This window comes from Alternaria dauci, chromosome 7 (assembly GCF_042100115.1).
Source record: "Alternaria dauci strain A2016 chromosome 7, whole genome shotgun sequence".
Classification (NCBI taxonomy): Eukaryota; Fungi; Ascomycota; class Dothideomycetes; order Pleosporales; family Pleosporaceae; genus Alternaria; species Alternaria dauci.
In genome coordinates this window covers 2,659,032-2,671,902 of record NC_091278.1, presented here as the reverse complement: position 1 = coordinate 2,671,902, position 12,871 = coordinate 2,659,032, and the positions used below count along the sequence as shown (strand labels likewise).

The 12,871-nt window shown below is 39.4% G+C and overlaps 1 protein-coding gene across 1 annotated transcript; it reads left to right on the top strand.

Annotated features, from left to right (window-relative positions):
* Positions 1-2,735: 2,735 nt before the first annotated feature.
* ACET3X_007974 (uncharacterized protein) lies at positions 2,736-3,956 on the top strand (the record flags this gene model as incomplete). The annotated part of the gene is made up of 1 exon (XM_069454179.1): positions 2,736-3,956. One exon carries the CDS (start codon positions 2,736-2,738, stop codon positions 3,954-3,956), a length of 1,221 nt encoding a protein of 406 aa, XP_069305137.1.
* Between the last annotated feature and the right edge of the window lie 8,915 nt (positions 3,957-12,871).

Here is a 12,871-nt window from a genome sequence, read left to right as displayed (position 1 = left end):
ATAAGTAGTTAAGAGAGGCTTAAATATCTTAATATTAAGTAGTTAAAGTGTATAGGTAGTATAAGATAGAAATATAGCTAATAGGATCTTATTATTATAGTAATAATTAATAAAATCTATTATTATATAAGATCTATAGCTATTAAGGAGTAGTAAGTAATAGCTAGTTAAAGTATACCTTCTAGTCTCTCTTTTAAAGACTTCTTTAAGCTAAGTTAACCTAATATTATTATTACTCTAACTAGAGGGAGATAAGGTAATAAAGACTAAGTAGTTACCTACTTTAATAGTATCTATCTAGCTAGATTAAATAGCTCTATTAGCTCCTTTAAAGATAAGTAAAGGACTTAGAACTAAGCTATCTAAATAAATATAAGCTAAGATAGTTATCTACTTAGTTAAGCTATCTTAAAGAGCCTAAGTTACTTTTTTTTAGTTATAGAGTACCTTATTAAATACCTACTTTATTCTATTAAGTATTCTAAGTTAAAATCCCTTCTCGTCTATATTAAATATATAGGTTAGTATAAGGTTATACTCTTCTATCTTATTATATAAGAGCTTAAAATATAAGCTATACTTCTCCCCTAAATTAGCTTTATAGTATAACTAGTCTATCCCCTAACTATACTAAGTAATAAGGTTATCTAAATACCTATTTATAAAGCGTATAACCTAGCTATCTAAAACTTCTTTTCTAGCTAAAGATAAAGTAAATTAATATATTATTATCCTTATAGGTAGTAAACGTTACTTAGTAAGCGTCTTAATGTATTATATAAGCTTAGCTTCGTATTATAGGTAGAGGGATTAATAGCTAACGCTATAGGGTCTTATTTTACCCTAATATCTTTAAGCGAGTGTACGCTAGTTAATATTAAACTTAGCAGCAACTTTTATATATAAGAAATTATCTCCTAGCTTATATAATTTAATTTCTTTAATTACTTCTTAAATTAGATCTATATTAGTAGAGTTATATCGCGCTAAAGTTATAGTGTTATAGTGTTAGGGGCGGGCATTACGCGAACCTAGGCATTACGCGCACAGACACTGTAGGTTGTAACCGCTAGAGGCAAGATTGAGAAAAGTGAAAATCACGGTGAAGATTAAACCACCAAGAACAACTGTCGGCGTGTACCATTTGAACGGTAACGGTCGCGTCAGAGGGTACGTGAAGAACGACTGGTGCCCCTTCGTCATTTTCTGGTTTTACGCCTCTGTAACAGCAAAAAGTAGGAAGAAGAGCGTAGGATTTATACTGTTTGGTTGAGCGGAAAGCTAAGCTTGTATCGGTTACCGTTCAGAATGGTAACGCCCACCGACGTCAGACCTCGCACTCAGCCTCGCTGAGGTAAGCAGATCAAAGGCGGCATGATTCGCTGCATAGCGAAGTGAAGGCTGAGATTGTACTTATCTATTCTATCTTGCATGGGACCTGGCACTATAGGTAGTGAAAGACAAAAGACCAGTCTTAGACTTTGGCTAAAGAAAGCACACTCTACATACTCTGATCACTCAAGTGAAATACTATGCGCGATAGCTAGCTACTTATGTAACGATGCTAGTGCAGGGAACACTTGTAGTTGCGAGACAGATGCAGTAACGCCGCCCGCGAAGGTGTGGCATTACTGCCGGCGGTAAACGCAGTCTTACAACTGGCTATGTATTGTCTGTGCGTGTAGTTGACGTACGCAGAACGTCTGATACGAATATTGGTATCTCCCGATACATGACGGGGAATCAGCAATGTGCTAACATGGCATTTCGCGTTCATTAGCTACATTATCGCTGGGCGCCTAAGGGGGTGCGCCAATACACAGCAGGCATCACGCGCTGACAAAAGGTACACATGCATGGCGTGCTTGTTAGCGCGAAATGCCTGCTGCACATTGGCCTGACTGATTAAGGCGTCCAGGGATGACGCAGCCAGCTACCCACTTACTGTAAACAAAAAAAATTTGAGGACACTTGTGACTACCGGACAGGAGACAATTAGGCTTCCCGTGCGCTCAGCTATATACAAGCAGTGTACCGGCGGATTAGTAGTTAGGTGGGTGACTACTAGCGAATCCCCGCTGTTGTATGTTTTTTGCTCTTCCACCGGTCCAAGACAGTCAACTGTCAGGCACAAATAATACAGGTCCACGGTAGTGAGATCGTTTTTGACAGTGTTTGATTCAAATGACCGTACCTGTACTCTCGCTGCCAGACTCTCGCGAACCCCCTCTTTCTAGTATATCTACTTCGGTCGAAGCTCCTCCGACAGCCCAAGACCACTCGAACGTCCTCCGCAATATCCTCCAGCGATTGCAGCGACTCTAGCGACTCTGATAGCAGTTCTGAAGATGAGCCCACGAACGTTCCCTTCCCTGACTCCAACTCGCCCGATGCCTCAAGCAACCCCTCTTTGAGCGACTTTAGCGACTATTTTGTACAGCCGGCAAGTGGCGCCTGGTTTCCGCCCTTTTGCTCCAGCAAAGACAGTTCCCATCTAGGAGAGGTGCTGGCTTAGCTCTACTGCTAACGTGCGAGGCTGAATGTGTTTGAAGAGACTATTGCGAAGCCGTAGCGCTGAACCAGACTATCCCTTTCAAATGGTTCCTTGGTATGAACTCGCAATTGAGTAGTGCATCTTTTCCAGTTGGATCTTGAGGAGCACTCAATCAATCTCGCCTTGTTGTACCCTACCACCTCACCACTCACCTTGTCCACCCCGCCTCCGGCCCAGAGCCATGTCGAAACCGTCCAGCTCGTTCACCTCCTATACCAACGCCGCCAGCACCTACTGGCCGCCCGGCTGGAACTTCAAGCGGTATGCTCACGCCACGCCCGCTGACAACGCCGCGCTGTCGGACGAGGAGCGCGCCAAGATGCAGGCCGGCTTCCGCGACGCGCTCGGCGAGGACGGCGTTATGGAGATGGCTCGCGTCGTGTGGCAGGAGCAGCTGCGCCGCATGAAGCTCGAGAAAGAGGTTTCTTCTGCCGCCCCCACGTTGTCATCGTCGTCTGCGCAAAAGCAACAGCAGCAGCAGCAGCAGCAGCAGCAACAGCAGCAACGGCCTCCGCCATCCCCCCCCGACTGGCTCAAGACCTGGCATAAACGGGCGGGCGGCGGGGCCTGGGGCTTCGTCGCGTTCTATACTCGCAATGCCGTCGCCGCCATGCCGGAGTCGGACGTGGCCCAATTCTACACACGCGCATGGGAGATAGCGGTGATGCCGATCCAGAAGGCGTTGGAGGAGGAAGGGCAGCCGGCCGACGAGATCGCCGAGGCGCGACGCTCGTTCGAGATCCGCTGGGTCGAGGTGGACGACGACGACGAAGACGCCAAGGGCGAGCAAGGAAAAGGGGAGGCAGGGATGGGAGGAGACTGGGTTGAGAAGGCGCGCGCCAGTTATCGCACCATGCGCGCGTCTGGCGCCCTCCCGTCGGGTCTCGATCTGCCCGTCTTCCTTTGCGCATCACCCGCCGCCGTGGCCTCGGTGCTGCGGACGTCGCTGGCGGAAGTGAATGAGGCGCACGAGGGGAAGCCGCGTTGGCGACGCGGCGACGTCCCGTTCCTGCTGGTCGCGGCCGCGGAGACGGAGCAGGGGATCGTCGAGGAAGACGACGACGACGACGAAGGAGAAGAAACCAAGGTTGGCGGTGGGGAAAGGAGCTGGTTCAAGCCCGTTTTTAAAGCGGCCGCCGAGGTACTGGTGGATGAGCTCTGGTGGGTGGTTGCGGAGCAGATGACGACGCTGGGCAGAATGACGAGGTTCGTTCGGGGCGCGACGGTGGCTGAGGAGCATGACACGACGACGGAAGAAGAGAGGCAAGGAGACGGAGGTGAGGCGGTTGATGTTGGTCGTGGACAGGCTGAGGAGCCGGGCCATGATGACGACGGGCTGGATGACATATGGTGGACAGTTCATATGCCGCCGCGTCAGATGAGGAAGAGGCGGAGGCTATGAGCGAGGTCTGTATAGTGATTCTGAAGTGCTACTTACCTGACCTGACCTGCAACTATCAGCCGATGCGCAGGCATTTCAATCCTTCATGCCAACTACTTGCAATTCCAGCTATATTTCGAGTCTGCCGAAGAAGCTCTCCCTATATTGTACTGACTTCTATACAAGTACGATATTTGTTACGGCTCTACCGAACCACCAATCTGCGTACATTCTCTGCAGATCTTCCTCGCTCTCTTCGTAAACTGGATTACTTGCGTCAATCACAACAGACCCATCGAGGTTTGTTTGGAGAACCTTATACGTCGGGGGCTTCGGGCCGCTGCTCTTAGGTCCTAAAAGCCGAAATGCGGACGTAGAGGCAAACATGGATGCCAACGTCTGAGGCAAAGAGTACCGTCCAATCCGACGATAGATTCCCGCATGACCCTCTACGGACTCTATAATCAGCCCAGCTGTCTTGAGCACTTCCAGTGCGTATACGGTCCCTGTTACCCAATCGGTACCATTGAGCTGTTCCGTCTTCGGTAAGGCGGCTGCGGATAGGTAATCTAGCTTGATTCTAGGCTTCGATTCACGCAGGGACTGAGGTGGCTCTAGGATGGATTTTAGCCTTGGTTCTACGATGTAGGCCTCCAAGGAAGCCCAGTATACTCATCACAGTGGATTGGGAGATGAGACGGGAGACTTACCCCCTTCTTCCGGCGTGGAAGCCTCAAAGCTGAAATCAAAGCTTTCGAAACCTGAGCGCCCCACGGATCGGACGCATGATATCCTGCCCTCTTTCATCCTTCCCTGCATGTTCACGTGCCCACCCAACAGCGGACCAAAAGGGTCATACTCGCTCGTGCTTAGATTCTCATACGTCAGGCTGATACTGATGTTCGTAACGACTATATCACTGTCCTCCATTTCGTTATTGTACGGCCAGATGACTCCGGCGTCGACGCTGACCCAGCTCCAACTCGGGGCGAGAAACTTTGCTTCTCCCTTTCTCGGATCATCTTCTCGGACAGGGGCCCGTTGCATCTCCCACATGATATCGTGCGCGATGCTCTTTGCCCACCCGCCAGCTACGTAGGTATCATGCGTAACTGCTTGGAATCGCTTCGCTAGCCCTGAGATGGCGACGAGCTTGTCCGATGCGACTGTCAAGCTGCGGAGGCTATAACGCTCCATCAAGGCACACCAATTATGGTGAATGTTATGCTCAACCTGACGAAAGGCCTCCCAGTGCTCCTCGTCTGGGTCGTGCGTGCCGAAGAAGGCGTGCGCGAGACGTGACTGGTCATGACGATTCTCAACCTTACGGTTTTGACAACAGAGTTCCCAGTTCTCGTCATCAAAAAGCAGGAATCGTGGCGATAGAAGCTCTTCTTGGAAGCACCAACCTCGAGTTCGCAGTTTGATGGGAACGAACTCCTTGTCCGGCTCAAGTCCTATGAATGCTGTAGCGGTACGAGTACCGTTTGGATCAAAGGAGGGTAGTTGAGCCAACTCTAGCTCCAAGGCGGGTGGAGAGGAGACAATGACGCCTTCATGGACGCTGCTAGCTATGCCGGCACCGATAGTTACCCAAGCATTGTGGTATATTGACGCCATGAGCATGGATTCAGCTTTCCAATCATCTGTGGAATCCTGGATGATGCAAAGAGCATCGACCCAAAGGAATAGAAGCCCGAGACGACGGGCGATAAAAACAGCTTCGAGAATCGTGCGAGGAAGCATGTCTTCCGTGATTCGATTTTTGAAGGCTTCGAGTGTCGTCGTTAGTAGGCGCAGATTTTGCGAGGGTCCCCTAAATGTAAAACATTAGACTGACCATGACAGAGCGATACATCTGACAGCGTAACAGATAGCTGATAACTTGTAGAAAAAAAGAGCCAGGAACTTACCAGCAATAGGACAGCGCCGCATAGTAGGCTCTGCGGCCGTTGGGATAGGTATGTGGCTCAAAGAGACATATCTCCGGCGCCTGAAGCGTTCCTACATAGAGGACCCGATTCGGCAACTGAGGCTCGTCATCTTCGCCGAAGGATGGACAAACAACATGTGACGAGATACACGTATCAAGCGCAGTCTTTATCTCCGCAAAGTACTCGTCCGACCATGGCTTCTTGGGTTTTGGTTTCAGTGGGCTGATATCCGACAGCAAGGCGGTTGCTGGGTCTCCTGATGAGAGAACCATTGAGGTCAGCCACTACGTCCAACTTCAAAGAGCTCTGATGTCCGAGCAGACTACCCCGTATACACTAAACTGATTGCCTAGCAGCAACGCACTGGCTCGAGATATCAAAGTGAGCACGCAGTACATACCTGGATTTTCCCACAGTTTTACCTCTATGTTCTCCGCAGACACCCAAAACGGCTGCTCTTGAGATTTGACATACGTCTCTAACCATTTCTGCAGCGCTTCTACATTGTGAAATTGCTGAGGCGAGAACGGACCTGCCCGAACCCCCATACAATCATACTTCGCATGCTTGAAAATGCGAAAGTGGAACCCGGGATCTTTGTCACTAAAGGTCCCTTGCGTCAAACGTATTTTGTTGTAATCGCTTCGCAACAGCCCGTGGTGGAGAATGTTGCACAGGACACAGCCCCATGCGGCGGCAGCGCGTAGGGCGGATAGGGAGGTGTGTTGGGCTACACCGCCGGGGCGTATGATATCGGCGAAGTTCAAGTTGTTGCAAACCTGGCAGAGTTTCGGTCCTGGGAAGCGGACGAGTGCTTGTTGGTTAAACTGGTAGCCCTGCTGCGGGCTTGCTAGTGGGACAGCCGATACTGGCTGTCGGTAATTTGGGTATTGGTAGGGTTGGTATTGCGTATAGTTCTGATGCTAGGCATGTTGGTTATTAGACTCGCCAGCTGACTGTGGCATGGCTGTACCTGATATGGCTGAGGGCCTTGGCATTGGGAAGGGGGGTTGCTTTGCTCTCCCCTCCTACTCTTCTTCAGACCGAGCAGCTTTCTCAGAGACATATCGGGTACCCAACAACTCTGAGTCGGTTTCGATGATGCTCGAAAGGTGAAGAGGGGGCATCGTACATTCAGAGATGCGCTTTTCTCAGCTGAAGTGAGCTGAATTCAGCTGCGTCCAGCTGAGAAGCTTAACATGTTCAACCACCTAGTGCTCCACAGGTGGGCAAGTATATCAACAATTACGGTCACCTAGCGGGACGACAGATCATCTTGCCCTTGTATGAACTGATCCAATTCGCTGTTTTGGTCAATTAACATAACCGGTCGATCGGTTTGCCCATGCATGGCTGAGACCCGCCTCGCCGGTCAGCACCGCCTGTCAAATGAAGGAGGTGCGATTGCGGGATTGTGGAGTAAGGCGGGGCAGGGTGGGGTGCATGCATGGTGTGCGACAAGCTTTGCAGTACAGTACCCGTGCGCGTAACGAGCTAGTTCGCGTAACAAGCCACCCTACCAAGATTAGATAATAGTAAATATAAGGTTATTAAGCTACGCTAAATAGCTATTAATATATAATTTTTTTAGAGTATTAATATATAGATACTTCTATAGTATTTATACTACTTATATCTTACTAGCGTCTTAATTTAGTAACCTTATAGGCTATTTTTAGGTAGGGGGGATAAGGGAATAGCTCTAGTCTACTAGACTATACACCTCTAAAAAGAGTAGTAATAACTAAGTAGTTATTTCTTATCTAGAATAGTATATATAGTACGTAAGACTTCTTTCTTACTAGTCTCTCTACTAAGTAAAAGTAAGTCCTTATAGGGGGGATACTACTAGTAAACTAGTGTTAACTTAACTTAATATAGTAGTAATATTCCCTTTAGGCCTTAAGGATTAGGCCTATAGTATTATCTTATATTATATTACTAAGATATTTTAAAACTAAGCCTAAACTATTATAGTATATTTAGAAGTCTCTTTTTACTTATAATACCTCTCTATCTATCCCCTATATTATACCTTATACCTACCTTTTAGCTTTAGCCTTTATAGACTTTTTTTATTATTATAGTATATTTAGAGACTTTTTTTAAGATAAAGCGCTAACTAAGTAACTATAGGCTTATACTTATATTTAGTACTACTAGTATATACGTAGTATATTATAAATACTAGATACTAAAGATATATAATAGTATTATACGCCTACTAGAGATAAGATAATTTATAGTAACCTTCTAACTTATATACTATCCCTTACTATCTTCTACTATCCTCTATTATCCTTTACTATATCTACTCTTTATAACTACTACTACTACTTCTACTACTACTACCTTTACCCCCTCTTAAGAATAACTAACTAGCTACCTATAGTATAGCTATAACTAATATTTAATAATTAACTTTAGTTAGAGGAATATTAATAATAGTATAGCCTATACTTTATTCTTTTATCCTTATAGTATCTCTTTAAATTCCCTCTCCTTAAGCCTAGGATATAAGTCCTTAAGTACTCTTTTAATATTAATAGCTTAGTAGTATAGCTATCTCTTAGTCTCTTTACTCTACTTACTAAAGGTTAGGTAGGTAAGGTAGCTAAATATAAGGAGATTAATAAGGTAGTAAGTATTAGTATAGATAATCTCCTTACACTTTATAACCTTCTTTAGATACTATATTCTAATTTACTTATAAGTTACCTTTATAATAATATTACTAACCCTAGACCTCTTAATAAGGTATTAGCTAATAGATTTATTATTACTAAGGATTTAGAGTATTAGAGGTATTTACTCTTCTAGCTCTTTACTAACTACTAGATTTAGCTCTTAGGTATATATAGTAGTAAAGCTTATATTATTTATATTTAATAGGTTAAGGGGCTCCTTACTAGAGAAGGTATACTAGCCTAGCTAAATAGCTATAATAAGTTACCTTAAGGGATATATAGTATTTATATATAGTATAATTTAATTATATATAGTAGGATACTTAAAGTAAGTTAGTATTAGTATAAAGGTTAGAAGTAGCTAGGTTTTTATATAACCCTTCTTAGTTATAGTAAATATACTATATCCTCCCCTTTATAATATATTATAATCGTATTACTAGCTAATACTAGTAACCCTTATTAGATCTCTGCTAAGGTTTAATAGGTATCTTTTTTAGTTACCTTTAGTAAATTCTCTTTAACTTTAGTTTTTGTATATAGATATTAGAGCTTTACTACTATAAAATACTAATTAGTCTAGCGTTTAAATTATGTTATTACTTTATCTTTTTTATTAACTTTTATAACTAATAAGTAGAGGGATAGCTACTTTTTACTTTTTTAAAGTCTTATTTTAATAATACCTACCTACTTATAGAAAATAAAAAATTATAAATATTACTAAGTTCTAGTAATTAGTAAAAACCTTAATCTAATATAGTAGTCCTAATAAATAGACCTCCTACTATTTAAAGGAATTAACTACTCCTAGTAGCTCCTTATTATAAATATTATAGTTAAGTTCTACTCTAGAGAACTTTCTTAAGTAGTAGAATACTAGTCTCTACTTCTTATCTAGGTACTACTATAATAATATAGCTCTAAGTATATAATCTAATATATTAGTCTTAACTTATATCTTTTATTTTAAGTTATATATCTTAAGTATAAGTACTTTAAGGAAGATCTACTTAATTTAATTAAAAGCCTCCTAATATTCCTTATTCTATTTAAAACTAATTTCCTTCTTTATAATCTTAGAGAGGGGTATTATAATCTTTAAGTAATCTTTAATAAACTTCTAGTAGTAGTTAGTAAATCCTAGGAAGGATTATATATCCTTAACTATTTTAGGTATTAGCTACTCTTATATAGTTACTATCTTTTTTAAGTTTATCTTTACTCCCTTTATAAATATTATAAAGCCTAGGTATTCTATTTCTTTTATATAGAATTTATACTTCCCTAGCTATAAGTATAGCTTATATTCTTTAAGCTTCCTTAGTACTTTCTTAATATACTTTATATATTCCTCTAGTATCCTACTAGTATATACTAGTATATTATTAATATATACTTTAATAAAGATTCTAAGATACTTATAAAGGGCGTTATTAATAACTAACTAAAATATTACTAAGGTATTTATTAACCTAAAAGGTATTACTATATATTTAAATAGTCTATATTTTATCTTAAAAGCTATTATCTATTTATATCTCTCTTTAATCTTAATTTAGTAAAATCCTTCCTAATTATTAAACTTTATAAACTACTTAGCTCCTTAGAGTTAATCTATAAGCTCTATAATTAGTAATAAAGGATATTAGTTCTTTTAAGTAATACTATTTAATCTATAGAAGTTAATATATAGTTACTACTTCCTATTAGGCTTCTTTATAAATAAGATAAGTAAGGCTATTAGGCTTAATCCTAGTTAGATAAATTCTTTCTTTAGATTTTTCTAGAGGTAATCCCTTAGCTTAGTATTATACTTGAGTAATATAGGATATGTTAGTCCTAGGCTTAGCTTTACCCCTTTATCTAAGATAATCTTATAATCCTAATCCTAATAGTCTACTAAATTTATAGCTTTATTTTCTTTAAAAAGTTCTTTAAACTTATTAGTCTAATACTCTCTTAGTATCTTTAGTAGTAAGGGTCCTTCTTTTATAGTTATAACTTATCTTATTTATATAACTCTTACTCTTTAAGGGTCCTTCTTTATAACGTATAGGATATAGCTTAGCTAGAAGGGCACTAAGGTCCTAATATAATTACTTCTCTTATTATCTTTATAGAGGAGGAACTTACTCTTAACCTACGCTTTACGCGTAAGAAGACTAGTAAGAATTATTATTATTACTTCCCCTAGTATACTATTAGAATATAGAGTTATCCCCTACTATTCTCTTATAGTATAAAGTAAATACTATTACCTATAACTACCTCTTATATAATAATTCTTCTCTCCTATAAGGTAAATAGTCTAAGAATAGCTCCCTTAACGTAATCTACTACCTAAGCTAAGGTAGGGAGCTAAAGTTCTAGCCTTTTAAGCCTAATATAAATACTATATAGTAAATATATACTACTAGTAGAAAATATACTTATAATACTAGAGAAGTGTATTATAACTATTAAGAAATTATAGGATAAACTACTTACCCTCTAATAGCTATATAAGCTAGAAGATAAAGTTATATAGCTAGAAGAAATAGGATAAGGTATACCCTAAGTAGAAGTAAGCTATATTACCCTTAGCACTAAGGATCCTATTACGCGCACCTAATATACACCTAAACCTATAGGCGCTATACACCTAAAATATACTTTAAAACCTAAGGACCCTATAGAGTACTAAGGAAAAATAATTAAAGAATATTATAAATTTATCTATTCTTATAAGATAGCTTTTTAACTACTACTATAAGAGTTTTCTACTAACTATAATAAAGTTTTATAGTCTATATAGTATATAGGAGGAGAACCTAAGGAGCTTTAGTATATATACTATAAGCGTATATTTAAAGTATAAGGGGAGGATCCTACCTAAGAATACTTTAAGTAGTACCTACTTAACTTACTCTCTAATCCTATTAACTATAGTCTTAAAGTAGCTATAGCGTATAATAATACTATATAGTAAAAAGACTAGATAGTTTACTCTTTTACTACTTACTTAGAAGTCTTAGAAAACTAACTCTTTACTTATATTAAGGAGTAAAAGGTATAATACTTATTTATAAAACTATAGCCTAAGTTATAATAAGCTATTACTAATTATTATTAAGTTCTAGCTACTAGAAAGGACTTTATTATACTAGTATCTATACTTAAAAGAAACTTATATAAAGTAGCCTCTATATATAAATAATAGGCCTAAAGCGCTTATAAAGGAAAGTATAGAGAGGCTCTTTCTCTAACTCTATAGTATAACCTACTAAAGAAGCTAAAAGATAATAGCTTAATTATATACTTTAAGTACTAGAAGAAGGGGTACTATACTAATAAGTACTAAAGTAGTAACCTAAACTAAGTACTTATTAATATTAACTAAGTAGGAAAAGGGTAAGCCTCCTTAAAAATTTAAGATTAGTAAGGTAGTTACTAATTAATATCTTACTAGGTATAAAGCGTACGTATAGTGTATAAGTAGAATCTAGTTAAGAAAAAGAACTTAGGGTTATTCTTAATCCTTAAGTAGATATTAGTTTAATTAATTAAATTACTACTATAGAAATAGGTATAAAGCTTATAGAGAATATAAAGCTCTTAAGATTAGGATAGATTAGTTTATAATATTAAGGTACTTACGTAGTATACGTATTCTAGGTATACTTATTAGATAATAATAGTATAGAATATATTACCTAAGTAACTATATATAAGGTAGATAAAGAAGGACTTCCTCTTCTCCTAAAGAATCTTTTTCTTAAATAAAAGGATATTTCTATTAATTATAGGTACTAAAAATAGTACTAAGGATTAACTAAAGCTAATATTTAGTTAGTAAGTATAGAGACTCTCTAAAAAAGTAAAAAGGATTCTAGTTTTACTTACCTCTTAGGAACTCTCTAATTAACTAATACTTTATTAAACTATAATATATATATATATAATATCTATATAGCGTAGGAACTATATATCCCTAACACTTTATTAGAATATATAGATATATTTAATAATATAAAGGCTATAACTCTTCTAAGTTATAAGATTTTAGATTATATAATTCCTATCTAACTAGGTAAAGAGCTACTATATAGACTACTCTATATACTCTCTTTACGTAAGCTTTAACTACTCTATAAATATATAGAAGAGGCTCTTTATAAAGGATAGATCTAATATAGTACTAGCCTTATAGGCTTACTAATTATCTTTATACTAAAGAAAGATAGTATACTTTACCTTTATATAGATTATAGAGGTCTAAATATAGTTACTATAAAAGATTATTACTTACTCCTACTTATTAGAGAGATACTAG